Here is a 27638-nt window from a genome sequence, read left to right as displayed (position 1 = left end):
CTCCTCACCGGGTGACACGTGATGGGAGCCGATATTGTGTCACACGGTGGCACTGTGTGAGGTGTCAGGTATGCTTGGAGTAGCGTGCTACTCGCCGAAAAGCGATTTGACACCTTGTCATGGGTAGTAGGCGCGCTAAAAATATGAATTACAATTCAACAACTGTTATATTCATCCCAAAATTAGACAGACAGCGCCACCGTGTGTCCGACTGGCACATGTTCCGGTTTGGGCCGTTCGGAAAGCACAGCCCAACGAAGAACCAGGTCTTAAAAAGACCCTCAGAAGGTACTTTTCCGATAGTCGTGGACACGATTCCGCATCGTCCTTCTGCGATACCGACCAATATGCAGTCTGTGGTGTTGAAGAGATCTTTTTTAGGGTACCACATACACTGAATTTTATTTTTGTAAGGTTTAACTTGTATAGAACTTATATCATTCATGACAAACAATGTATCCTATGCTTACTTTCATGGGGTATCGATCACTCATTCATCCTTCGGCTTTTTTTTGCTCCAAAACCTTCAGCTATTTGCTTGAGACCCTGTCAATCCCACCAGGTCCCGTCCCACAGGAGCGCTTTTGTACCTACGTTTTCCAAGTAGCTGTTCGGGTTTGTCCCTATCGGGAACATATTACATGCGACCAATAGCGCGGACAAAACCGTCTGAAAAATAGAAGCTACAGCAAGTCATGTAACTATTTTTTTCTGCAATATCCATTTTTCTAATGCTTCTGCGCCTGGCGTTTCCCGAGCGTTCTGCGCGCGCCTGCTCTGCACACTGTACACAAGTCAGACATGTTGGTTTTGCCAGTCCTAGCCTGTCATTGATGCCAAGCCACCAGACATCATTTGAACACTCGGGCACAAACGTACCACCAGGTGGCAGCACAGGACAATACAAAATGGCCAAAAAGAAGTCCTTGCATCAGTCTGTATATTAAACAGAAACATGAATACCTTTCCTTGAACAGAATTTCGTTGCGACGTCAATCCTCCCTTGTAATAAGAAAATGATGTAGTTGCTAAATTGGAATAAATGATTACAGTGGAGTAAGGGAGATATTTACGGTTACATGTTTATTTTTTACACGCTATAAATCATGACAGGAAAGACAGCATCTCTTGACATGTTTTACACATCAAAAACTCCAGCCTTTCTTTTCCATAATTTGACTTAGACTGATTCCCATGTATTATTCCAACTCACTTTGGCTTGTTTTATTTCGCAATAGAGTCCATCATTATTCTTAATGCCTGTAAACATATTATTTAGGATTTCTAAATCTTAATGATCAAATAAAGGTTTGTCGACTGTGCACAAGCTTAACGATGAAGAAAAGTGTACAGTTTGTTGCGTGCCACGGAGGTATCACCTCGTCGTCCTGGAGGTGTTATCAAAGAACCAATAAGTAGTGCGTCCCTTAAAAATGTAAGGGGCGACCCTCTGGGCGCAGCTAGTTCAAAATCGCCACTGCGATATCACAAAAAATAATTATAAAATTGAAAATGTAAAACGCTCCTAAATAGTTTCTTGTATGCAGATGTTTTTTTCAACTTTATTTTCATGTTATTAAAGTTACAAAGCTAGACAATGAGTTGTGACATTTCTGGCACACTGAGTATACAAAGCGATGAATATCAGTGTGACACAGGCACATGGCTAGTACAGAGTGAAGCGTACATGTGGTGTGTAGGGGAGGGGAAGTACATTCCGGCAAACACAGACAGTATTACAAAATAAGAGGAATGCTCATCACCGACAAAATGTAACAAAATGCCCCATTGTAAATGAACGATCAGTGTCGGAGAGGGGACCACAGGCATAATGACATTTAAGCCCCTGCACATACAGGGCAGCGTGTACGTACGTACGTACACACACGTACGTATACACACACACACACGTACACACACACACACGTACACACACACACACGTACACACACACACACACACGTACACACACGTACACACACACGTACACACACGTACACACACGTACACACACGTACACACACGTACACACACACACACACACACACACACACACACACACACACACACACACACACACACACACACACACACACACACACACACACACACACACACACACACACACACACACACTTATAAAAGGCAAACCATTCAGCGACTCATCCCATCCTCCCCACTAGCAGCATTCCTCCCAAGCGCCAACTACAGTTAGTAAGGGCCCCATATACCTTCCGGGCGGTACAGTCATGATAAGTGTAGGAGTATTGCAATATAGCATTTCAGTGTGCCACTCCCTTACTGAGGGTACGGGACCCCTCATCCAGTGCAATGCCACCCTCAGTCATGCCAGAAGTAAACCCAAGGCCACCAGGTGCCGGAGTGTCTTCGAAACATCTTTGACGTAGCCCAGTGGGGCCAACAATGGAGTAAATGCCAATGAATTCCCAATCATCTCCTGCAAAGTTTGAACTATCGATAGCCCAAAAGTGGCACACTTTAGGGCAGTACCAGTCTACGTAGTCTGCGCCATCCAGGCCACAGCTCCAGCACCAAGAGTCCTAGCGCAAGCCAGAACTTAACAATCAGGCGGGTGTATGGTATAACCGATATATATATATATATATATATATATATATATAATATGATGCCAAGATATCACGTCCCGCAACAGGCGTAGTCAGTGTATTGAAGGAAGACACCCGACTATTGCATTGCACAGCGGCACATTGCGAGAACTTCTGCTCGCCTGCACGAACTCACTGCTTGTCATCAGCCTAAATTCGGCTCCCCTCCCATCTACATTGGACCTCCGGTGGTCTTCATTCAATACACCGACTACGCCCATTGCGGGTAGTGATATCCAGCCATCATATTGCGCCGGATCGTTGCCTTGATTGTATTCCGATTTTCACCGTTACTTTTGTTCCATCATGATCTAGCCACCGGCTGCCTGAATCCTGGTCACTGAGGTTGACCCCAGCAAGCACGCTGCTTCCAACCGCGGGCTACTTCCCAGGTATCTGTTCTATATTTCAGTCCTGATGATGATCCCAGAATTTCTCTTGGGATCGAAACGTGGTCGACAGCTGCATCTTAACTCTATACTTTAATTCATTATTTATGTGTAGTACAAGAAGCATTTCTCAGTGACATTTGCATATTTATATTATTTCTTCATAAAAGTCACTTGCCTGTGGTAAGGAAATCGGCTGATTTCCCATTACCCTGTCACGTCTAGCTTACTCAATTTGTATGGTTTGTTTGCGTTTCATTTTATGTGAATACATATCTTGATATTGTCAATTAAGATATAAAGAAAGCCAATCTCCATTGTGATAATTTGGCAACAGTTGTTCTGATTTTCAAACTCAAAGGGACCGCTGTCTCTTACAATTAATACTACCCTTGGTCCCTTTTCGACCCTTGGGTTTTTCCTGGTTTCTACTTTTTGTACTCACTGTAACAAAGACAGGCCTTGACTAATCTCGCATGTGAGACAAAGTTACTACCTCAAATCTATACACGTACAACTGGCTGCTGGAGAGAAAGATACTCCCAGAACAATACAAAGGTCCCCACTTGTACCAAACAAAGGACAAGGAGCCATTCGAAAATGTTTGGACTGGTGAAAAATAGGCGATAGCGCTTGGAATATTCAGGCTGCTTGTGTAGATACAGAATGGAAGACATGGTGTTTGTATCACAGTAAAAACACGGTGCAAAGTAGCTTCAGAATATCTGAATGAATCGGGACACTGAAATCGTGCTCCCTGCCTGAAGATCTCTTAGCATGGGTCAGTAAGGCACCTAAACAGAAAGCCTGAAGGACCTTCTAAACATGGTCTGATCAGGGATATGAATACATTGAAAAACCAAAGGGGATGATGGACGGAGCGTTGACAATACAAACACTCACCCCCAGTCAACTGATCTGGGTTTAATCCATCACCGTTCTTTAGCTCACTCCACCACCCTAGTTCAGACATTGCCATATGCAAATCAGTCTGACCCTGTGCCTCATGGGAACAGTCCAGCCCGAACTGCCAAGCCATGTCTTCCCTGGACCGGAATCAAGCTTCCCAGGACCGGTTTCTGGCATTACAGCTGTCTTCAGCCGGGCTTGCTTGAATCCAGTGGCAATGTGAGCAAGGGACTCACGTCTGAGCATACCGTGCCAACTTAGGGCGAACAAAGGTTTTTCTATATGAATACATTGGTCAGGAACTCTATGACGAGGTGCAGAGAAAGCGATGCCACCTCGCCTCTTCAGCTTTGTACTGCACCAGTAACCTGTAATACATAGTTTTAGTACTCAAACATTCATTTTACCCTCTGGTATCTGTGGACCAGACTGTTGACGCTCTTCGATGTGAGACCGCTTAGTCTGAACAAATCCTGTCTTGTACAGACAGCCAATTGAGAGCAGGCCTTGACTGTGATACTGGTTTGCTCCTGGTTATCCTTATAATCCAGTCAGATGGCAGCATTTTAGAAAAGTTCTGCAATCCGATTCAGCCTTAAGGTATTCCTGTGTTTCATTGGTTTATCTGCAAGTTTGCAGATGCTCCTACTGCAAAGGTTTGGGGATAGTGGAAAGCAACAACTGCACTGATGGATGCAGCTACCAGCTACAAGGCCAACTTGACCAGAAAAGGCTCTGGTGACATAGCAGTGGCAGCAGCCTTAGCGTTGGCGGAATTGACTCTCAGACCTTCTGGAGGCTGCTTTTTGGCCAGCAAAACATAACACAGAGGACTATCCCACTGAGGAGAGTCTCCTGTGCAACCGCCTTCGCTTTCTTCAACCTGTTGAAATCCACAAAAAGCCCACCCAATGGTTCTTGGTACGATGAGGGAAAAGCTTAAAACTACTTTTAGGTTCAACTGATTTAGCCTCTCTGCCTCCTTCGAGGGTTAAAGTGGGACAAAGAACAGTAGGAAAATGATGCATTGCGCAACATGGAAAGGAGACTAGAGTATACAAAAATGTGAATAAAAAGTGATTGAAGGAATGCTTGAATTAATCTTAGCCACTGTCAATATCTCTGGCCATATTACAGTCCATTGTTATTTGGCCCCTCCTACCCGACCCACCACCTCAGTGTGGACCAACCATATAAAAACCAGTCTTGACCTTGCTGCAATTGTAACAGTCCAGCCTGAACCTCCAGGCCCTCCCTGAACCAGAACAAAGAACCCTGCTCTGCTGCGGCGACATAAGATCCTCCCAAAGTAGTAGCCTCATCGAGGGGGAGTCCAGAGCCACTAGGATGACTTGGGCCGGGTCGTACCTGATCTTCTTCAGAACATGAGGCTGGAGAGCTATAGGTGGAAAGGCATACAGGAGTTCTGTGTTCCATCCATGCGAGGTGGTCAACAACTGTGGTGAGTACACCTTCAATAGACACGTTGCTGAGGTACTAAAAGACTGGTATCCCCAATGTACAAAGATGGATGGTGATTACCACTGTCACCTTTGTGAACACCTGAGGGACACTGACGAGCCCGAAAGGGAGATCAGCAAACTGATTTCTTCTAGGACCTGATGAGAAGCCAGGGGAGGGCTTTGAAACATGTCGACACAGGAGACACTGCTCATTAAAGCATAGTATCTCCACCTCATTCCCCACTTTTAACAATACCAGCTCAAAGGAACATTAACATTTATTTTTTCCACTGTGCCAGGTATTCATTTTTTCACTATTCACTCACTTCTCACCCCTTCACTCACATTCCTACACTACACATAGTCTTGTTTTTCATAATCAGTGCTCCCACGTAGTCGTAGGTCGCAGCACGCCCTGTCCTGTAGCGGGGAGGGAAGAGCCTGATGATGTAGCATGCCACTTCCGGGGGCCCCAGCTTGCATGCTTAGAGGGGCCCTCCCAGAGGAGCACAGGACGAGGGGACGGGGCCACCTCGAATGGTCAGACGACGTCACGTTTTGAAGTGAGAGAATGCCATTCCCTACGGTTGCCAAGACAGCCTGCAGTTACCGTGGCAACCACACAATAACAGGGATACTTAGGTGAAGCGCTTCACTCACCTGCACAATGATGCCCTTGCTCTTGTACTCGGCGTGCAGACCTCGGGAGAAGTAATCCACAAACGCCTAGAGGAGAGAGAAAGGGACAGTCAGACACAACACCACACAAAGACACTGTGCATCTGGGGGTGCACGGTAGTGAGGGGTGTACCAAGGGTCGCAGCACATCTCCAACCCCACAGTACCCAGCACATGAACATGTTATACAATATTCTCATTACTGCAACCACCGCCCCGCCCACACCCTCTAGCGCAAAGTACAAGCTCAATCATTTTAGAGAGAAGCACAAACATTCTCATTATTGCAACAACCACAGTGCAAGGTCTGCCACTTCTGAGAGAAGCACAAAAAGCATTCTCATTACTACAACAGCCAACCCACCCACACCCACCAGTGCAAGGAAAACGACTTCAGAGAGAAGCATAAAAAGCATTCTCATTACTACAACAGCCACCCCACCCACACCCACCAGTGCAAGGTCTGCCACTTCAGAGAGAAGCACAAACATTCTCTTTACTACAACTGCCACCCCACCCACGCTCACCAGTGCAAGGCAAACAACTTCAGAGAGTAGCACAAAAAGCGTTCTCATTACTACAACAGCCCCTAAACCAACAGCCACCCCACCCACCACAACAACCAGTGCCTGTCTACCACTTCAGAAAGAAGCACAAACAACTTTCTCATTACTGCAACAGCAACCACACCCACCCACACCAACCAGTGCCCATCTACCACTTCAGAAAGAAGCACACACATTTTCTTTACTACAACAGCCACCCCACCCACTCCCACCAGAGCAAGGCAAACGACTTCGGAGAGAAGCACAAAAAGCATTCTCATTACTACAACAGCCACCCCACCCACACCCACCAGTGCAAGGTCTGCCACTTCAGAGAGAAGCACCAACAACCTTCTCATTACTACAACAGCCACCCCACCCACACCCACCAGTGCCAGGTTTGCCACTTCAGAGAGTAGTACAAACATTCTCATTACTACAACAGCCACCCCACCCATGCCCACCAGTGCAAGGTCTGCCACTTGTGGAAAAGTAAATTTTGCCATGTTCTGTGTCCCTACGTGTCATCCATCATATGTTATGTGTGCATGATTAAATATGCATATGCATTCCCTATGTTCGATTAATGACGCAATTACAGTTGTGTCCACCTCTAGTATGCCAGTTTCCAGTTCTCGTGAATACTACGAATATCAGGCCTATGTAAAGCTACGTTGCCACGTTTCTCAGTGTGCACGTTATTCTATTGAAAAATCCCCGTTTCTAGGCCTCAAAAGGGCCTGGACACCGGATTCAGCTCCTGTCTCCTGAAGCCTCGCTGAGGAGCGATACAGCCCCCACCTGTATCCTCGACCCTTCACTTACTTCCTGCCTCGCAGTGCCCGGCTCACCCTGGCTCTGCCTCTGAGTCTGCCAAGAATATGTTATGATTCCAGTTATCAGTTCAGTCCTCCTTCCCTGCATTCCTAAGCTACTGAACTGCATCAATAGTTTCCGTCATTGTCTAGCCTTTACGGCCCCATGTTAGAGAAATACTGTATTAATGGTCATTTAATATTCTTCATCACGCACTACATGTAGAATAATGCATGGTCCAGTCTTAGTGTCTGTTAGCCTTTCCCCTCCTGACTTCTAGTTTATATCAACATGTTCTCTAAACATCAGATACTAGATACTGTTTAGGTACATGTCGCCCTGACTCTCCAGACTTCAGTCTCTGCTCCTAGCACAGAGTTCATAGCCCCCAGCTTCTCCTAGTAACACGTCATTGCCAGTTTGCGCGCACCATCAGGTTAGAGGTCCCGGCTCCTCAGGTAGCCCCCTCCATGGTTTCCGCCCCATTCATGACATATTCTGTTACGTTTGCATCACATGTCTATGTATACGCCCTGTTACACCTCTTTTCACCCTTATCTTTCGCGACTGCTACGCGTCACGCCTATTGCTCCACCCACTGCTACGCCTATTGTAATGTAATGCTATGTGTTTGCGCTATGTATATATGCTCATGTACTGTTATTAAAAGTTAGCCGTTACGCCGTCATTCCCGATCCTGTCCCCGGCAGCTGCCATCCTATTCCCGTGCAGGTCGTCCTGTTCCTGTCCTTATGCTGTATTAAACCTGCAAAACTCCTACTACCTCGAATCTTGACTCTTATTTATTGAGCTATCTGTTATTCATTTATTCATTCAAAAATAGGGTATTATTTATTTATTTACCACATAATGGCGCCCGAACAGGGACTTGCCCTTTCCCCACGCGTCGGTGAAGCCACGCCGACCCCCTGACCCTCTGCAGTCGTGACGGAACTCTTCTGCGCACCGGCAGATATTTCTGCTTCAAGTATCCCTCAGGCCCACGGAGGAGACGGAGGAGGCGGTCCAGCATCCAGACGAGACGGTGGAGGAACGCGGCGAGTCCCGACCAGAGCCCAAGCCGAGAGTCCAAGGTCCGAGGTATCCGGAGGCCCACCCGTAACAGAAGTCCGAAGTTCGTCGTCCGTCGTCGTAGCAGTCCAGTCCAGTCCGAGGCCTTCCGTTCTTGCTGCCCGGTGAGTACCATTACTGGGGTGGTATCTAGACAGGGTCAATCTAATTGACTCTGGTCTGTGGGTTGGTGGTACACAGACTCACAAACGAAGTGTCCACTTCGGTGGATGCGGGTCCTGAACGTGTCTCTTTATGAGACCGGTAAGTTTCGTACTGTTTCAGCAGTGCATCTAGTCTCTGTTCTAGTCAGTTCTGTTCTCGAGAAAATTCATGTATTCTGTGTTCCGTATTCCAGGTAGTATTCTGTTCGAACTGTTATTTTTAAATGTTCTTCATGTATTTTAATGTCGTGGTATGAATGGGGAATAAGTATCGTGTTTATTGTGTATTGTATTGTGTCTAGATTACAGTCCAGTCATGCCCTTGTTTTCTAAGTTACGCCAGTTAAAAACTAGAAAGGGTCTGCTGGAAGCAGCAGTTCCTGTCCCGCCTAGGGACAGTCCAGGTCATTTTATGTATCAGAAGCATGGCATAAGCGCCATACTGTATCTAGATTTATGGGTAGAGTATACCAAACAGTTAGAAGAAAAGTATAGATGGCCCGTATCGGGTACATGGGATGCCGAGTGCATCATGCGAGTAGAAGAAGCATTATGGAAAAAGAAAGCCAGACAGTCACAGAAAGATGCCATCGAGTTATGGCGCAAAGAAGCTCATAAAAGAACTGAAAAAGAAATCAGAAAGTCAGAATTAAGTAGAGAATCCTTGGAACGAGCCCATGAAAAAAAATTAATCGAGATAGGTGAACAAGTTAAAGCCGAACAGTCAGACAGACAGAGGCATGCCCTTATTAGGGGTATGTATCCTCTCCTTGCCGAGGGCTTGCCAAAAGCGACCCCAGAGGCATCCAGTAATTTCCCGCCACCATTAGTTCCGACCAAGCTACGTCACAAACAGACCGCAGCTGATATTTTTATTTCGTCCTATTTGGACGACACAGTCCCAGAATATGCAAATCCTGTTCGCGCTCCGCCAGTCCCTGTAAATCAGGCACTTCCCGCTCCTCCAGACACCGGAGTACCTGTTACGGTACCCCCGGTCCAGCCCGCCATACCAGTTCAGCCCGCATTTCAATTTCCTGCCACACTAGTACGAAGAGGATCAGTCGACGATTCTAGTCTAGGGGCAGCAGGGGGAGGTCCTCCTCAAACCCCGCCGCCACACAAGCGTTTAACGACAGCCGAATTACATATACAAGCATCACAGCGTACGCCCAGACATCAGACTGTAGCAGAAATAAGAAAATCCCTTGCCGAATGCGGCTATGATCCTGTCCCAGGCGAGGATAATATGGTTTTATATTCATTCCGCGTAAGAAAGGTGGCCGAGTATCTAGTCACCTTACCGAATATGAAAGAAGATCTAGACAGAATATATCGTTTCATCCGTACAGGGGATGATCCAGAAAGCATTGGCGAGGCCATGTCTCAAAGGAAAGCTGAGACCCAGCTCATGATATTAAAGTTTCTGATCAATTGTCTAATAAGAGAACAAGATTACCCGTCTAAAGATCCGGCTGAAATGAAAACCCTGACAAGGTGGAGTGATAATATAGCCGAGGGTAAGCACAAGACCGTCGGTGCTATGGAGAGTATGTACAAGAAAATCCGTAAAGAAATAATAAAGTTACACGAACAGCGTAAAGCAGCACAAGTAAGCGAGAAAGAAAGTAACTCTGATCCTGAAGAGTTAGACGACGAGAATCCTGACAGAATAGCGTATGTAGGAAAATCTAGATTTCCAGATCGCCATTTACGCCTAGAACACAAGTCTATTTTCCATCATCCAGCACCAGAACAAGGTTCTCTAGAACAAGTGTTTCAAGCTACCGATCACATTCTGAAATCACGAATCGGTTACAGTGAGTTAAGTACTATGCATGAACAAGAACTAGCCCGATCAGCAGTCCGATGGGTTACTGATTCTACCACTTTTCCAGACGAAATAGTGGCACAAATGTTTCTGAAAATGCCCCCAGCCGAGCAACGACTGGCGGGTATGTATATGATTCAGCACCTCATTACATTGTATGAGGGTCAACACTCTGATCCAGGTCCGTTACATGATATCCTGAACGAGTTACTCCAGTATAGATGGAAAGGTCTAGGTACCGATTTAATTAGTGTCATTCTAGAACAGCGCCACAAATATAGAACGTTTCTGAACCCGCATTTTGTTCATGTCTCACCCCCAGAAAGTAAACCATTTTACATAGAGCGACAGAATCCGTTACGAGAAGTCCACCCAGTTAGAGGAACGGGTGGCGAACTAGAACGAGTGTTTGTTTACACTCCGATTACAAAGATGGAACTCCTAGAGATGAAAAAATTAATTCCCTGTCATGATAAAGATCCAGCAGGGTTCCATCGAGAATTAAAAGACATGCTCCGTATGGGAGAATACACGTATCCAGATATAATTAAAATGTTAAAGGTTCTGCTGCCCGCAGGGGTGTATGAAAAGCTCAAGGAAAAAGAATGGGAGGTGGGAGAGAAAAAGATCGATTGGGCAGTTCTAGAAGCTGAAGATAAGGCACGAGTACCAGGTACCGGTCTTGGAGCGAAATGTAAAGAATTACCAGAATTATTAATACAAGTTTTACCTAGATTATTGACAACTAGAAAAGAAGACTGGGATGCAATCTCAGCCTGTAAACAGAAACAAGACGAAGATATTAGTGATTTTTATTCTAGATTTGAGAAATGTTTTAGCATCAACAGTGGCCTCAAGACAAGTAGTGAGTCATACCCTCATCTTTTTGTTACTAAATTAGTCGAGAATTCAAGTCCACAAATTAAAAATCGAGTTTTGAAAGTTGAAAGTACCTGGCAAGCTAATACCCCGTCCCAGATGTTACAGATGCTCCAATACCACCAGAATAGGATCAGGGAAGAACAAGAACACGAGAGAAAACGTATGAAAGACACGAAAATGAAAGTACTAGTTGCACAATCCGTTCCTCAAGACAGTCAGAAGAGGGGTCCAAATCAAGCCAGTCATCCTGCAGCTCCCGTTAAAGGGAACTGCAATTATTGTAAACAGCCAGGTCATTTTATAAATGAGTGTGCAGTTCTGAAACATAACATAGCTACTGGTAAGACTAAAGAAAGACCACGTCCGCCTAGACAAGAACAAGTTTCACAGATTCCTCAGCCACAGAATGCGCCACAGACAGTTACAGTATCGCAGCCTATCGCTGCAACACAGCATGTTACACAGCAGATGTACCAGTATGCACAGTCTGAGTATCCAGAGTACCAGCAGTATTCATGAAACAGCCTAGAGAGGGAGGTAGGCTTGCCTCTCATCGAGATACCTGTAGATCAAGAAGGTCCCTATGTTCATAGTCAAGTATTAGGGAAAGACAGAAAGTTTTTGATTGATACAGGGGCAAGTAGGACCACAATTAGCCACGCCGAAGTTCCAGGGGCTCCGCTCTCAGGCTCTAGAAATGTTTCCCTTGGATTTTCAGGAAAACCTATCGTAAATGAAATATCAAAGCCAGTTACTCTAGAAGTAGGTCCATTGTCCCGTACTACTGATCTGTTACTTACTAAGTCATGTCCAGAAAACCTATTAGGTATTAAAACACTGAAAGAGTTAGGTGCAGTTATATGCTGTTCCCCAGAGGGAATACGATTGTTCCTACGTGACTTTAAGGGTCACTATGTATTACGAGATTTTGATCCCAGATTGTCTAATGTTCCGCAGCATCTATGGGCGCAAGGTCCAACTGATGTTGGTTACATGCAAATCACACCCTATCGTGTGACTCTCAAGCCAGGTGTAGTGTTACCACGAATCAGACAGTACAGATTGCCACCTGAGGCTGTAGCAGCCTTATCCAAAATTATTGACGAGCTCATGGCTCAAGGAGTGGTTGTAGAAACTGACTCCAACGTATGCAATTCTCCGATCATTCCAGTCATGAAACGTACTGATCCAAATGCACCCCCAGTATATCGATTAGTGATTGACCTACGAGAACTTAATAAGTGTATTATTCCTCAGTACCCAGTCGTTCCAGATATCTCTTCCCTATTGACAGCCATTGATTCCGAAGCCACGTTCTTTACTGTAATCGACCTCAAGAACGCGTTTTTCAGTGTCCCTATTCATCCAGACAGCCAGTTCCTTTTCGGATTTTGTTTAAATGGAAGGAGCTATATGTTCACACGCGCTCCTCAAGGTTTCACAGAAAGCCCTAGCATTTACAGTCAAGCACTTAAGAGACAACTAGACAACATTCACATGCCAACTGACACTGCCCTGCTCCAGTATGTCGATGATCTCCTGATCACAGCCCGTTCTGAACGTGCTTGCGAGCGAGCATCCCTTACAGTCTTGTATTTCCTAGCCGAGATGGGGCACAAGGTGTCCCCTTCGAAGCTTCAATTCTGTGTCCAGCAAGTGGTCTACCTAGGACACTTACTGTCCAAGAGGGGTAGGCAGTTGACACCAGACCGTATCCAGTTAATAGCGAGTCTTCCTCAGCCCAAGACCCAGAAGGAGGTACGAGCTTTTATCGGCCTCACTTCTTACTGCAGACAATGGATTCCTCAGTATGCATTTCTAGCCAAGCCACTGATACAGTTAACGACACAGGAGGCAGCCGTATCGACTGTCCTCCCTTGGACATCTGAACATACACTTAGTTTCAATGAGTTAAAGAAAGCCCTATGCCAAGCTCCAGTTCTAGCTACACCGAACTACAGTAAGCCTTTTACACTTTTCGTCACTGAACGTGAAGGTACAGCATTATCTGTTCTCACACAAGATCAAGCAGGACAATACAAGCCCTGTGCTTATTTTTCGAGCACATTAGATCCTGTAGCCCAGGCTCTGCCTGCGTGCCTCAAGTCAGTTGCAGCCACAGCCCTAGCTATCAGACAAAGTGATTCCATAGTATTAGGACATTCTTTGACAGTACAAGTTCCACATTCTGTGGAAGTTCTTTTAAACCGAACACAAACTCAGCACTTGACAATTGCACGTTTAACAGGTTATGAATTGACACTGTTTCAGCCACACATAGAAATCAGACGCTGCAACATCCTGAACCCTGCTCCACTGTTACCATCAGTTAATTCAAATCCGGACACACATGACTGTGTGGAAGTAGTTAATATTACGACAAAGCCAAGACAAGATCTGACAGATATTCCGTTACCAGACCCCGACCTGACACTTTATGTGGATGGTTCATGCATGAGAACAAGTACAGGAGAACTAGTCGCCGCATATGCAGTGACTACTGACACTGAAGTTATTGAAACACACCGTATTGACACCCTGTCCGCTCAAGCAGCAGAGCTAGTTGCTCTGACACAAGCCTGCCTACACGCTAAGAACCGGAAAGTTAATGTTTACACAGATTCACGTTACGCATTTGGAGTTGTACACGACTTCGGAGTGCTCTGGCAGGAGAGAGGTTTCATGACTTCTCATGGAACCAAGATTCAGCATGGTCTCCTTATTCAAGCTCTGTTAGATGCCATACATTTACCGACATCTATTGCTATCATGAAGTGCAAAGCACATACGAAAGTTACTGACATTATTTCCCAGGGTAACGATCTAGCAGATCGCACAGCCAAGCTTACAGCACAGACTCTAGACATTCCAGTTAACATGACACACACTCCAGATCCGATTACATGCATGACAGTTAAAGACCCTACACAAGATGTCATAGACATACAGTTACATGCTACTCCCGAAGAAATCAAGAAATGGTCCGAACAAGGAGGGGTCCAGACAGATCAAGGATGGTTAACGAAGGGTAGAGCCACATGGTTTCTCCCCGACTCTATGGTTCAAGTTATTATCAATACCGCACATAGTCCAGCACATTTAGGAGAAAAAGCTATGTTAGACAGTATCCAGAACATTTGGTTCAACAAGCATTTACGAGCTGCAGCCAAGCAGAAAGTCCGTACCTGTATGATATGTTGTCAGTTTAATCCAGGTAAAAGTGTCCCGGTGGAACAAGGTGGATTCCAGCCCCCTGACCACCCTTTCGAAGTCCTCCAGATGGATTATATTCAGATGGAGCGATGTCGAGGTTTTAAGTATGTCCTTGTAGTTGTATGCGCTTTGTCCAGGTGGACAGAAGCATATCCAGTCCCAGATTACACCGCCGCGACCACTGCCAAGCAGTTGGTTCGTGAGTTCTTCCCCCGTTATGGACTCCCTAGAGTCGTATATTCTGACAACGGCCAGCCATTCTCATCTGAGTTGATGAAGCATGTTTCCCTTTTGTTGGGGTACCAGTGGAAGTTTCATTGTGTACGCCATCCTGAAGCAGCCGGTCTCGTAGAGAGACATAACCAGACTCTGAAAATCCGTATTGCAAAAGTATGTAAAGAGAAAGGTGTGGACTGGCTAGTAGCTCTGCCAGTCGCTTTATTTTATATGCGCATGGTCGCACATTCCAGATCAGGTCTGTCCCCGTATGAGGTCGTTTTCGGCCGCCCCCCTAACATGTGGGGTACTCCTAGACCCCGAAGTATTACCGATGTTTCAAGTAATATGCTGACAGATTACCTAGCTTCCTTGATGTCTGCCCTCAACTCTTGTCGTTCACAGGTTGCCGCCGCATTTCCAGACAATACCGAGGTGGCACCGCATGAAATCGTTCCAGGATCCATGGTCCTTGTCCGCAATTTTGACCGCTCAAGTCCGCTGGAGCCACGCTGGAAGGAGCCCCGACAGGTCCTCCTCGCCACCCGTACGGCCGTGAAGTTGGAGGGTCGCAAAGGCTGGGTGCACCTTTCGCATGTAAAGAAGTTTTATGGACTGAAACCCGTCTCAAAGAACATTTCCCAGGATTTGAAGGATTGCCAAAATATTGTTCTCAAGGACTGTCCCGCAAAAGACATTGCTACAAACCCTCCCCTGTTAGAGAAAACTCCGCAACAGGAGTATAAGTTGAAACTCCGGTCTAGTAAAATAAGTCAGCCAGTTTGATTGTCTAAGTCCTCCCCTAGGTGAAACGGTTAGACTGTTTCTGACATGTATAAAATAGACCCCCATAGTGAGAGAGTTAGTCAAAACTCAATTCGATGTATCGTTTTTCTATGTTTCATATTGTTTCTCAGCATTATGATTTCCTGCACCAGTTATGCATTTTTCTTGTATTTCCCAGTTCTTCATGTAAATAAGTCTGCTAATGCTACAGTAGAGCATATGTTTAGTGATCTGCCTCCTCATGAACTCTCTTACCGCCTCGCTATGCGAAATAATTCTTTTATCTGCATGCTACATTACTCACACCAAACCAGCAATGCCACTAATTGTTGGGTGTGTGGTCGACTCCCCCCTTTCCAGACACCGAAGGGAGTTCTGCCACTTTTTCCTTATCCATTTTCATATAATGGTTCGTGTGGAGCATGGTCCACGTTAACGTCATCCTCAACAGATATGTCTTTTCTTAACAGTACATGCTTTCCAGACAAGCAAGGTCTTCCCCACAGAACCGGGTTAGATCTAGAAAATGAAGTTTATAATTTAGGTAACTATTCTTCGAATTTCATGGTCCTGAATGTTCAGTCTGATACTACTCCAGACTTACCTGCTATTTCAGTACTACCAGTCAAAGGTGAATTATGTGTCCGAAATTATGGTTCTGTACACGTAGGACATAGTGATTGTACTACTATTGTCAAGTATAGTGACAGTGGGAAATCTATCTTCAAAGCTTCACGTCATTCTTATTTTATTTGTGGTCAAACTGCATATGTTCGTCTGCCCCTCGATTGGGAGGGAACCTGTTACATTGCCTTCCTACTGCCACCAGTTTTCCTAGCCCCACCTGATTATCATAGAAACACACATCTAGTACACATTAGACATAGAAGGGAGTCCCCAATTGTCGATTATACTGAAACTGCTCTAGAACAGTATACAGATTTCAATAGAGGTTTCTTTTTCTTTATAGGACCTATCCAGAATAGTAAGCTAATCCGTAGGTTAACCAGAACCCTCGAAGCTGTAGTAAATGAGACTGCCTCTGCTCTAGGTAACTTAACCGAAGAGCAATCTGCTATGAGATTTGTCGTTTTACAGAATCGTCTCGTCCTTGACGTCATACTGGCCGATAGGGGCGGGGCCTGTAGAGTCATCGGATCTAGTTGCTGCATTTTCATTCCAAATAACGCGCCGTCTGTTTATTCAGCTATAACCAGACTCCATAAGATTGCCCATCTGTTACACCAAGATCCAGGCACCTGGACATGGTCCGGTTGGTTCTGGAATATAATTTCCGCCTGGGGATGGAAAGTCTTGTCCTTTCTAGGTATTGCAGTAGCGATCATATTCAGCTGCTGCCTCTGTATACAATGTGGCCCTGCGATTTGCGGCATTTGTGCTACCTCTTGTATTCCTAGTCCCAAGCCCCGTTCTAAATCCCGTTCCAGGATAATTCGAGACGAGCAAATGATACTGTATGAAATGATAGATGGAATCATGAATATTGATGTTTCCTGATGGAATCGTAGTGACAAGGAGGGAATGTGGAAAAGTAAATTTTGCCATGTTCTGTGTCCCTACGTGTCATCCATCATATGTTATGTGTGCATGATTAAATATGCATATGCATTCCCTATGTTCGATTAATGACGCAATTACAGTTGTGTCCACCTCTAGTATGCCAGTTTCCAGTTCTCGTGAATACTACGAATATCAGGCCTATGTAAAGCTACGTTGCCACGTTTCTCAGTGTGCACGTTATTCTATTGAAAAATCCCCGTTTCTAGGCCTCAAAAGGGCCTGGACACCAGATTCAGCTCCTGTCTCCTGAAGCCTCGCTGAGGAGCGATACAGCCCCCACCTGTATCCTCGACCCTTCACTTACTTCCTGCCTCGCAGTGCCCGGCTCACCCTGGCTCTGCCTCTGAGTCTGCCAAGAATATGTTATGATTCCATTTATCAGTTCAGTCCTCCTTCCCTGCATTCCTAAGCTACTGAACTGCATCAATAGTTTCCGTCATTGTCTAGCCTTTACGGCCCCATGTTAGAGAAATACTGTATTAATGGTCATTTAATATTCTTCATCACGCACTACATGTAGAATAATGCATGGTCCAGTCTTAGTGTCTGTTAGCCTTTCCCCTCCTGACTTCTAGTTTATATCAACATGTTCTCTAAACATCAGATACTAGATACTGTTTAGGTACATGTCGCCCTGACTCTCCAGACTTCAGTCTCTGCTCCTAGCACAGAGTTCATAGCCCCCAGCTTCTCCTAGTAACACGTCATTGCCAGTTTGCGCGCACCATCAGGTTAGAGGTCCCGGCTCCTCAGGTAGCCCCCTCCATGGTTTCCGCCCCATTCATGACATATTCTGTTACGTTTGCATCACATGTCTATGTATACGCCCTGTTACACCTCTTTTCACCCTTATCTTTCGCGACTGCTACGCGTCACGCCTATTGCTCCACCCACTGCTACGCCTATTGTAATGTAATGCTATGTGTTTGCACTATGTATATATGCTCATGTACTGTTATTAAAAGTTAGCCGTTACGCCGTCATTCCCGATCCTGTCCCCGGCAGCTGCCATCCTATTCCCGTGCAGGTCGTCCTGTTCCTGTCCTTATGCTGTATTAAACCTGCAAAACTCCTACTACCTCGAATCTTGACTCTTATTTATTGAGCTATCTGTTATTCATTTATTCATTCAAAAATAAGGTATTATTTATTTATTTACCACACACTTCAGAAAGAAGCACAAACATCCTTCTCATTACTACAACAGTCACCCCACCCACACCCACCAGTGCAAGGTCTGCTACTTCAGAGAGAAGCACAAAAAGCATTCTCTTTACTACAACAGTCACCCCACCCACGCCCACCAGTGCCCGTTTACCACTTCAGAAAGTAGCACAAACAACCTTCTCATTACTACAACAGCCACCCCCCCCCACACACACCCACCAGTGCTAGGACAACAACTTCAGAGAGAAGCACAAAAAAGTATTCTCATTACTACAACAGCCACCCCACCCACACTGACCAGTGCAAGGTCTGCCACTTCAGAAAGAAGCACTAACAACATTCTCATTACTATAACAGCTACCCCACCCACACCAACCAGTGCAAGGTCTGCCATTTCAGAAAGAAGCATGTACAACCTATTCATTATTACAACAGCCACCAGAGACCACCCCACCCACGCCCACCAATGCAGGTCTATGTCTACCACTGCAGAGAGACGCAGCACCCGTGTTAAACAAGGGGTCCTTCTCACCGGGGGACCTCTCATTGGGGGACCTCTTACTGGGGGACCTCTCACTGGGGGACCTCTCACCGGGGGACCCCTCGCCGGGGGTCCTCTCACCCGGGATCTACTCACCGGAGGTCCTCTGACTGGGATCCCTCTGACTGGAGCTCCCACTGCCCTGGGGGTCTGCTCACCGGGGGGCCTCTCACCGGGATGCCTCTCACCGCGGATCCTTTGACTTGGGGGTGCTCTCAGGGGAGGTCCTCTCGCCGGGGGTCCTCTCACCGGGGGTTCTCTGGCCGGGGATGCACTGGCCGGGGATGCACTGGCCGGGGGTCCACTGGCCGGTGGTCCTCTGGCTGGAAGTGCTCTCACTGGGGGTCCCCCTTCATGTTCCCGCCCTGTCGGGCGCCTATCCATCCATTTCTCCCTGACCTTTATGGGGGATGCAGCCTTCCTGCAGATACTACACGCAGGGAACACTCACAAGAGGCGTGCGCCCCACGGCCTCTGCCAAAAAATACACCCTCTCCAGATGTTTCATGGAGGCAGCCATGCATCTGATAAGACGTAGTAGAGAGTCTAGTCCGTCTTTGATGCGGCATGACACTTCCACAGAATGAAAGAACTTGGCACTTGAAGGAGTGGCCGACTGAAAGCTTGTTCATGTTATACAACATTTTTACATTATTTCTTGTGGAAACTGTTCTTGGGAAATATGAATATGTTCCTGCTCACAAATGACATAGTAAAACGCCCCGGCATGCAGCTGGATCTTGTGTGAGCAAAATAAATGGCCATGAAAATGCAACACTCGACCTCGCCTTCAGCTTCAACATACATGTGCTATCTGGGCTATAGAATAGTTTCTGATGGGAAACACGCTACTTAACTGTAATGATGGATGAAGCCGATGAGGAGTAAACAAGTCAACACCTTTGAACTTCTCAAACGAAAAAATAATCCTACTCAAAGGGCAGACTATTTAAATAGTGAGCACCTGTATACTCCTCGTGATATGGGATCTTAGAGTTAAATAGTGAGCACCTTTATACTCCTCGTGGTATGCGGGATCATAACAGGGTTAAACAGTGAACACCTGTATACTACTCATGGTATGTGGGATCTCAACAGGGTTAAACAGTGAACACCTGTACACTCCTCGTGGTATGTGGGATCTCAACAGTTAAATAGTGAACACCTGTATACTCGTGGTATGCAGGATCTCAACAGGGTTAAATAGTGAGCATCTGTACACTCCTCGTGGCATGTGGGATCTCAACAGGGTTAAATAGTGAACACCTGTATACTCCTCGTGGTATGTGGGATCTCAGAGTTAAATAGTAAGGAAAATGCTACTTACCAGTATGCATCTGTTCTTGGCATGTAGAGCTGCAGAGTTGCACACTGTGGATAGATCGCCACCAAGTGTTGGGCTCGGATGTTTGCAATTTGTTTTTGTCCTGAAAAGTTCTTTGGAAGTCACAAGATAGGTGACTCCTCCTCTGGACCATACTGCGCATGGACATCGGCTCCATCCTCAGAGTGTTTTTCGCCATTAGGGAAATGATGGAGCTTTGCAAGAAAAGGATGGATGTCCATGTAAATTGTATCTAATTAAGATAATACTGGAACAGACAAGGGTAGCCGGGGAGGCGGGTGGGCGTGTGCAACTCTGCAGCTCAACATGACAAGAACAGATGCATACTGGTAAGTAGCATTTTCCGTTCGAAGCATATGAGCTGCAGATTGCACACTGTGCATAGATTATATAGCAGTACCCACCGTTAGCGGCGACCACCCCTATCTGTTGCAGAAGTTTGAAATAGTGTTTTGCGAACAGCCTGGCCCACATTAGCTTGTTTGGTTTGCACATCTACACAATAGTGTTTTGTGAATGTGTGCGGTGTAGACCATGTAGCTGCTCTGCAGATGTCAAATAGGGGAATGTTCCCTAAAAATGTCATTGAAGCCCCTATTTTCCTTGTAGAGTGGGCTTTAGGAGGAACAGATAACGTACGTTTAGCTTTGTGGTAGCAAATTTGTATGCATTTGACAATCCATCTAGCTAACCCAGATTTTGAAATGGGGTTACCTTTGTGTGGTGGTGAGAAAGACACAAAGAACTGCTACGTCTTACGAAAAGGTTGTGTTCTCTCAATGTAGTATAGCAATGCTCTTTTGACATCTAGGGTATGAGGAGCTCCTTCTGCTACTGTTTGTGGCCGTGAGAAGAAAACTGGCAGTTCCACGGATTCATTGAGGTGGAACGGAGATTTGACGTTGGGAAGAAATGTTGGATTGGTATGGAGAACAAGGTTTCTTGAATGGTTAAAGCTTGTAATTCACTAACTCTTCGTAATGAAGTATTAGCCACTAGGAAAGCAACCTTCCATGTTAGGAACTGTAGTTCACATTTATGTAATGGTTCGAGGGGAAGTCCCATTAGTCACGTAAGAACGATGTTTAAATTCTACACTGGTGAGGGTGGTACTCTGGGAGGAATTATTCTTTTTAAGCCTTCCATGAAAGCTATAATGGCAGGCACTCTGAACAGAGATAGATGCTGCCTGTTTTGCGGATATACTGCTATGGCAGCAAGATGCAGTCTATAGAAGTGTAGGCTAAGTTACATCTTTGGAGGTGTAGTGATGTGTTGAATAGACACGTCTAGAGGATTAATAATGTTGTGACAATATATTACAAAACGTTTCCATTAAGCTGCATAGCATGCTTTAGTGGTTGGACGTCTAGCTTCTTTTATAACATTCATGCAGTCTGGAGGAAGGTTAAGATATCCGAACTCAAGGACTTCAGGAGCCAGATCGGAAGGTTGAGCTGAGCTGGGTTCCGGGTGCCTGATCTCTCCACGATTCTGCGTTAAAAGGCGTGAAGATAGGTATAGTCTTTGGTGTGGTACTACAGACAGTTGTAGCAGTGTGGTGTACCACAGCTTTTTGGCCCACGTTGGAGCAACTTGGATGAGGGTTAGAGAATGCTGCTGTAGTTTGCGTACTACTGTTGTGTGACAACTTAACAGATCTGCTATGGTATTCTGTACTCCTGGAACATGCTGGGCTAGCAGGAATATGTTTTGAGGTATAGCCCACACCCCCATATGTTCTGTGCTAGTTGAGAGAGTTGCAGGGAGTGTGTTCCGCCCTGTTTCTGTATGTAAAACATGACTGTCATGTTGTCTGTGCGGACTAACACCGCTTTGTTTGATATTTGCTTTTAGAAAGCTTTCAGTGCTAGGAATATGGCTAGTAACTCCAGGTGATTGATATGGAGTTACTTTTGTTGTGGCGTCCACCTGCCTTGCATGGTGTGTTGCAGTAGGTGGGCTCCCCAGCCGGAGAGCGATGCGTCCGCTGTCAAGACTATCTGAGGAACTGGCTCTAGGAACGGTCGCCCTTTGGAAAGGTTTTTGGTGTTCCACCACTGCAGAGAGCGATGAGTTCAACCGTCTACGAACACTAGGTCTGTCAATTGACCTTGAGCCTGGTTCCATTGACGTGATAAGCACTCTTGAAGAGGATGCATTTGTAATCTTGCATGGGGCACTATGAAGATGCAAGAGGCCATCATTCCTATGAGCTGCATGAAAACTCGTGCTGGCAGGGAGTGTTGTGGCTGGAACTTTTTGCTTGGTGCTTGCATGCTGGCAATCCTTACTGGAGTGGGAACAGCTAGCGCTTTGGAGGTATTTATTGTGGCACTGAGGTACTGTTGTACTTTGGATGGGTGCAGATGGGACTTGGTGTGGTTTATTGTGGACCCCAAGTCGTGAAGCAGTTGGATAGTGGCATGCGTAAGTTCCACACACTGATTGTGTGAGCTGGCTTTTTTGAGCCAGTCGTCGAGGTATGGGAAGACGTGTATGTTCTGTCTTCGTTATTGTACTGCCACTACTGCTAAGCACTTGGTGAACACTCTTGTGACTCCTGTGGAAAAGTAAATTTTGCCATGTTCTGTGTCCCTACGTGTCCCCCATCTTATGTTGTATGTGCATGATTAATATGCATATGTATTCCCCATGATCGATTAAAGACGCAATTACAGTTGTGTCCATCTCTAGTATGCCAGTTTCCAGTTCTCGTGAAAGCTACGAGTATTAGGCCTATGTAAAGCTACGTTGCCACGTTTCTCAGTGTGCACGTTATTTCATTGTAAAGTCCCTGTTTCTAGGCCTCAAAAGGGCCCGGACTCAGATTCAGCTCCTGTCTCCTGAACCCTCGCTGAGGAGCGATACAGCCCCCACCTGTATCCCTGACCCTTCACTTACTTCCTGCCTCACAGTGCCCGGCTCGGCCTGGCTCTGCCTGCCAGTCTGCCAAGAGTATGTTATGATTCTAGTTATCAGTCCAGCTCTCCTTCTCTGCATTCCTAAGCTACTAAATCGCATCAATAGTTTCAGTCATTGTCTAGCCTTTACGTCTCCATGTAAGAGAAATACTGTATTAATGATCATTTAATATTCCTCAACACACACTACATGTAGAATAATGCATGCACCAGTCTTAGTGTCTGTTAGCCTTTGCCCTGATAACTTTTGGATTCCATCAACATGTTCTCTAAACATCAGATACTAGATAGTGTTTAGGTACATGTCGCTCTGACTCTCCAGACTTCAGTCTCTCCTTCTAGCGCAGAAGTCATAGCCCCCAGCTTCTCCTAGTAACACGTCATTGTCAGTTTGCGCGCACCACTAGGTTAGAGGTCCCGGCTCCTTAGGTAGCCCCCTCCATGTTTCCGCCCCATTTGTGACATATTCCGTTACGTTTACATCACATGTCTATGTATACGCCCTGTTCACGCCTCTTGTTACACCTCCTTTCTGCCTTATCTCTCGCGACTGTTACAGGCCCCACCCACTGTTACGCCTACTGTATGTACTGTAATGTATTTTGTTTAACTATATATGCTTGTGCACTGTTATTAAAAGTTGCTAGCCATCCCAGATCTTCCCCGTGCAGGTTGTCCTGTTCCTGTCCTTTATGCTGTATTAAACCTGCAAACTCCTACTACCTCGAATCTTGACTCTTATTTATTGAGCTATCTGGTATTGTTATATCTAGTCAAAAATAGAGGTATTATTTATTTATTTACCACATAATGGCGCCCGAACAGGAACTTGCCCTTTCCCCACGCGCCGGAGAAGCCACGCAAGCCCCCTGATCCTCTGCAGCCGTGACGGAACCATACCGTGCACGTGCAGATATTTCTGCTTCAAGTATCCCTCAGGCCCACGGAGGAGACGGAGGTTGCGGTCCAGCATCCAGACGAGGCGGTGGAGGAACGCGGCGAGTCCCGACCAGAGCCCAAGCCGAGAGTCCAAGGTCCGAGGTATCCGGAGGCCCACCCGTAACAGAAGTCCGAAGTTCGTCCGTCCGGCGTCGAAGCAGTCCAGTCCAGTCCGAGGCCTTCCGTTCTTGCTGCCCGGTGAGTACCGTTGCTGGGGTAGTATCTAGACAGGGTCAATTGCATTGTCTCTGGTCCGTGGGTTTGGGTACGCAGATCCAACACGAAGTGTCCACTTAGGTGGATGCGGGTCCTGACGTGTCTCTTTATGAGACCGGTAAGTTTCGTACTGTTTTAGCAGTGCATCTAGTTTCTGTTCTAGTCCGTTCTGTTCTCGAGAAATTCATGTATTCTGTTTTCAGTATTCCAGGTAGTGTTTTGTCCGAACTGTTAATTTAAATGTCATTCATGTATTTCAATGTCGTGGTATGAAAGTGGTGTAATCATCGTGTTCATTGTGTATTGTATTGTGTCTAGACTACAGTTCAGTCATGCCGCTGCTCTCAAAACTACGTCAGTTAAAAACTAGAAAAGGTCTGTTAGAAGAAGCAGTTCCTGTCCCGCCTAGGGACAGTCCAGGTCATTTTATGTATCAGAAGCATGGCATAAGTGCCATATTATATCTAGATTTATGGGTGGAGTACACCAAACAGTTAGAAGAAAAGTACAGATGGCCCGTATCGGGTACATGGGATGCCGAGTGCATCATGCGAGTAGAAGAAGCATTATGGAAAAAGAAAGCCAGACAGTCACAGAAAGATGCCATCGAGTTATGGCGCAAAGAATCTCATAAAAGAACCGAAAAAGAAATCAGAAAGTCAGAATTAAGTAGAGAAACCTCAGAAAGAGCCCAAGAAAGGGAACTAATCGAAATAGGTGAACGAGTTAAAACCGAACAGTCAGACAGACAGAGGAATGCCCTCATTAAGGGTATGTATCCTCTTCTTGCCGAGGGCTTGCCAAAAGCAACCCCGGAAGCACCATGTAATTTTCCGCCACCCTTAGTTCCGACCAAGCTACGTCACAAACCGACCGCAGCTGATATTTTTCTCTCGTCCTATTTGGATGACACAGTCCCAGAATATGCAAATCCTGTTCTGCCAGCTCCTGTAAATAATGTAATTCATGATCCTCCAGCCACCGGGGCACCTGTGGCAGTACCTGTTACGGTACCCCCGGTCCAGCCCGTAGTACAAATTCCCGCCACATCAGTCACTCTGCCAGCACGAAGAGTATCAGTCGACGATTCCAGTATAGGGGCCGCGGGCGGAGGTCCTCCTGGTACCCCGCCGCCAAGTAGACGTTTAGGAGCAGTCGAGTTACATGAACGTGCGTTACAGCGTACGCCCAAATATAAGACTATTGCAGAAATCAGGCGACTTCTTACTGAATGCTGTTATGATCCAGTCCCAGGCGAGGATAGTATGGTTATATATTCCGTACGTATAAGACAGGTGTCCGAGTATTTGGTCACCCTACCGAATATGAAAGAAGATCTAGACAGAATGTATCGTTTCATTCGTACAGGAGACGATCCAGAAAGTATTGGTGAAGTCATGTCTCTCAGGAAAGCTGAGATCCAGTTCATGTTATTAAAGTTTCTGATCAATTGTTTAATACGGGAACAAGATTCCCCGACTAAAGATCCGACCGAAATGAGAATTCTGACAAAGTGGAGTGATAATATAGCCGAGGGTAAGCACAAGACACTCAATAGTATAGAGAGTATGTACTAGAAAATACGTAAAGAAATAATAAGGTTACACGAACAACGCAAAGAAGCACAAGTAAGCGAGAAAGAAAATGACTCTTCTACTGAAGAGGTAGACGACGAGAATACCGCCAGAATAGCGTATGTAGGTAAATCTAGAATTCTAGACCGACATTTACGCCTAGAACACAAGAAAACTGTTCATCTTCCAGCACCAGAACAAGGTTCTCTAGAACAAGTATTTCAAGCTACCGATCAAATTCTGAAATCACGAATCGGTTATAGTGAATTAAGTACTATGCATGAACAAGAACTAGCCCGATCAGCAGTCCGATGGATTACTGATTCTACCACTTTTCCAGACGAAATAGTGGCACAAATGGTTCTGAAACTGCCCCCAGCCGAGCAGCGACTGGTGGGTATGTATATGATCCAACACCTCATTACACTGTATGAGGGTCAACATTCTGATCCAGGTCCGTTACATGATGTCCTGAACGAGTTACTCCAGTATAGATGGAAAGGTTTAGGTACTGATTTAATTAGTGTCATTCTAGAACAGCGCCATAAATACAGAACGTTTTTGAACCCGCATTTTGTTCATGTCTCACCTCCAGAAAGTAAACCGTTTTACATAGACAGGCAGCATCCGTTACGAGAAGTACACCCAGTTAGGACACCAGATGGTGAAATGCAACGAGTATTTGTTTACACCCCAGTTACCAAGATGGAACTCTTAGAGATGAAGAAATTAATTCCCTGTCACGACAAAGATCCAGCAGGGTTCCACCGAGAATTAAAAGAAATGCTCCGTATGGGAGAATACACATATCCAGATATTATTAAAATGTTAAAAGTCCTGTTGCCTGCGGGCATATACGAAAAACTCAAGGAAAAAGATCGATTGGACAGCTCTAGAAGCTGAAGATAAGATACGAGTACCAGGTACCGGTCTTGGAGATAAATGTAAAGAATTACCAGAATTATTGATACAAGTTTTGCCTAGATTATTAGCCACTAAAAAGGAAGACTGGGATGCAATCTCAGCCTGTAAACAGAAACAAGACGAAGATACTAGTGATTTTTATTCTAGATTTGAGAAATGTTTTAGCATCAACAGTGGTTTGAAGACGAGTAGCGAGTCATACCCTCATCTTTTTGTTACTAAATTAGTCGAGAATTCAAGTCCACAAGTTAAAAATTGAGTTTTGAAAGTCGAAAGTACTTGGCAAGCTAGTACCCCGTCCCAAATGCTCCAGATGCTCCAGTATCACCAGAATAGAATCAGAGAAGAGCAAGAACACGAGAGAAGACGTATGAAAGACACGAAAATTAAAGTACTAGTTGCACAATCTGTTCCTCAAGACAGTCAGAAGAGGGGTCCGAATCAAGCCAGTCATCCTGCAGCTCCCGTTAAAGGGACATGCAATTATTGTAAACAGCCAGGTCATTTTATAAACGAGTGTGCAGTTCTGAAACACAATATAGCCACTGGTAAAACTAAAGAAAGACCACGTCCGCCTAGACAAGAACAAGTTTCACAGACTTCTCAGCCACAGAATGCACAACAGACAGTTCCAGCACCGCAGCCTATCGCTGCAACACAGCATGTTACACAGCAGATGTACCAGTATGCTCAGTCAGAGTATCCAGAGTATCAAGCGTATTCATGAAACAGCCTAGAGAGGGAGGTAGGCTTGCCTCTCATCGAGATTCCTGTAGATCAAGAAGGTCCCTATGTTCACAGTCAAGTATTAGGGAAAGACAAAGTTTCTGATTGATA

At 45.7% G+C, this 27638-nt stretch overlaps 1 protein-coding gene across 1 annotated transcript in view; it reads right to left on the bottom strand.

Moving 5' to 3' along the window:
• Nucleotides 1-27638, bottom strand: part of HSD17B12 (hydroxysteroid 17-beta dehydrogenase 12) — a 331988-nt gene that overhangs the window by 24940 nt on the left and 279410 nt on the right. The window contains exon 9 of the mRNA XM_078684345.1: nt 6049-6114. Within this exon, the coding sequence (XP_078540471.1) occupies nt 6049-6114 (66 nt within the window). The remainder of the gene's footprint in view (nt 1-6048; nt 6115-27638) is intronic.

This window comes from Lissotriton helveticus, chromosome 3_2 (genome assembly GCF_964261635.1).
Source record: "Lissotriton helveticus chromosome 3_2, aLisHel1.1, whole genome shotgun sequence".
NCBI classification, from domain to species: domain Eukaryota; kingdom Metazoa; phylum Chordata; class Amphibia; order Caudata; family Salamandridae; genus Lissotriton; species Lissotriton helveticus.
The sequence above is the reverse complement of the archived record's forward strand: the minus strand, read 5'-3'. Positions and strand labels throughout refer to the sequence as shown.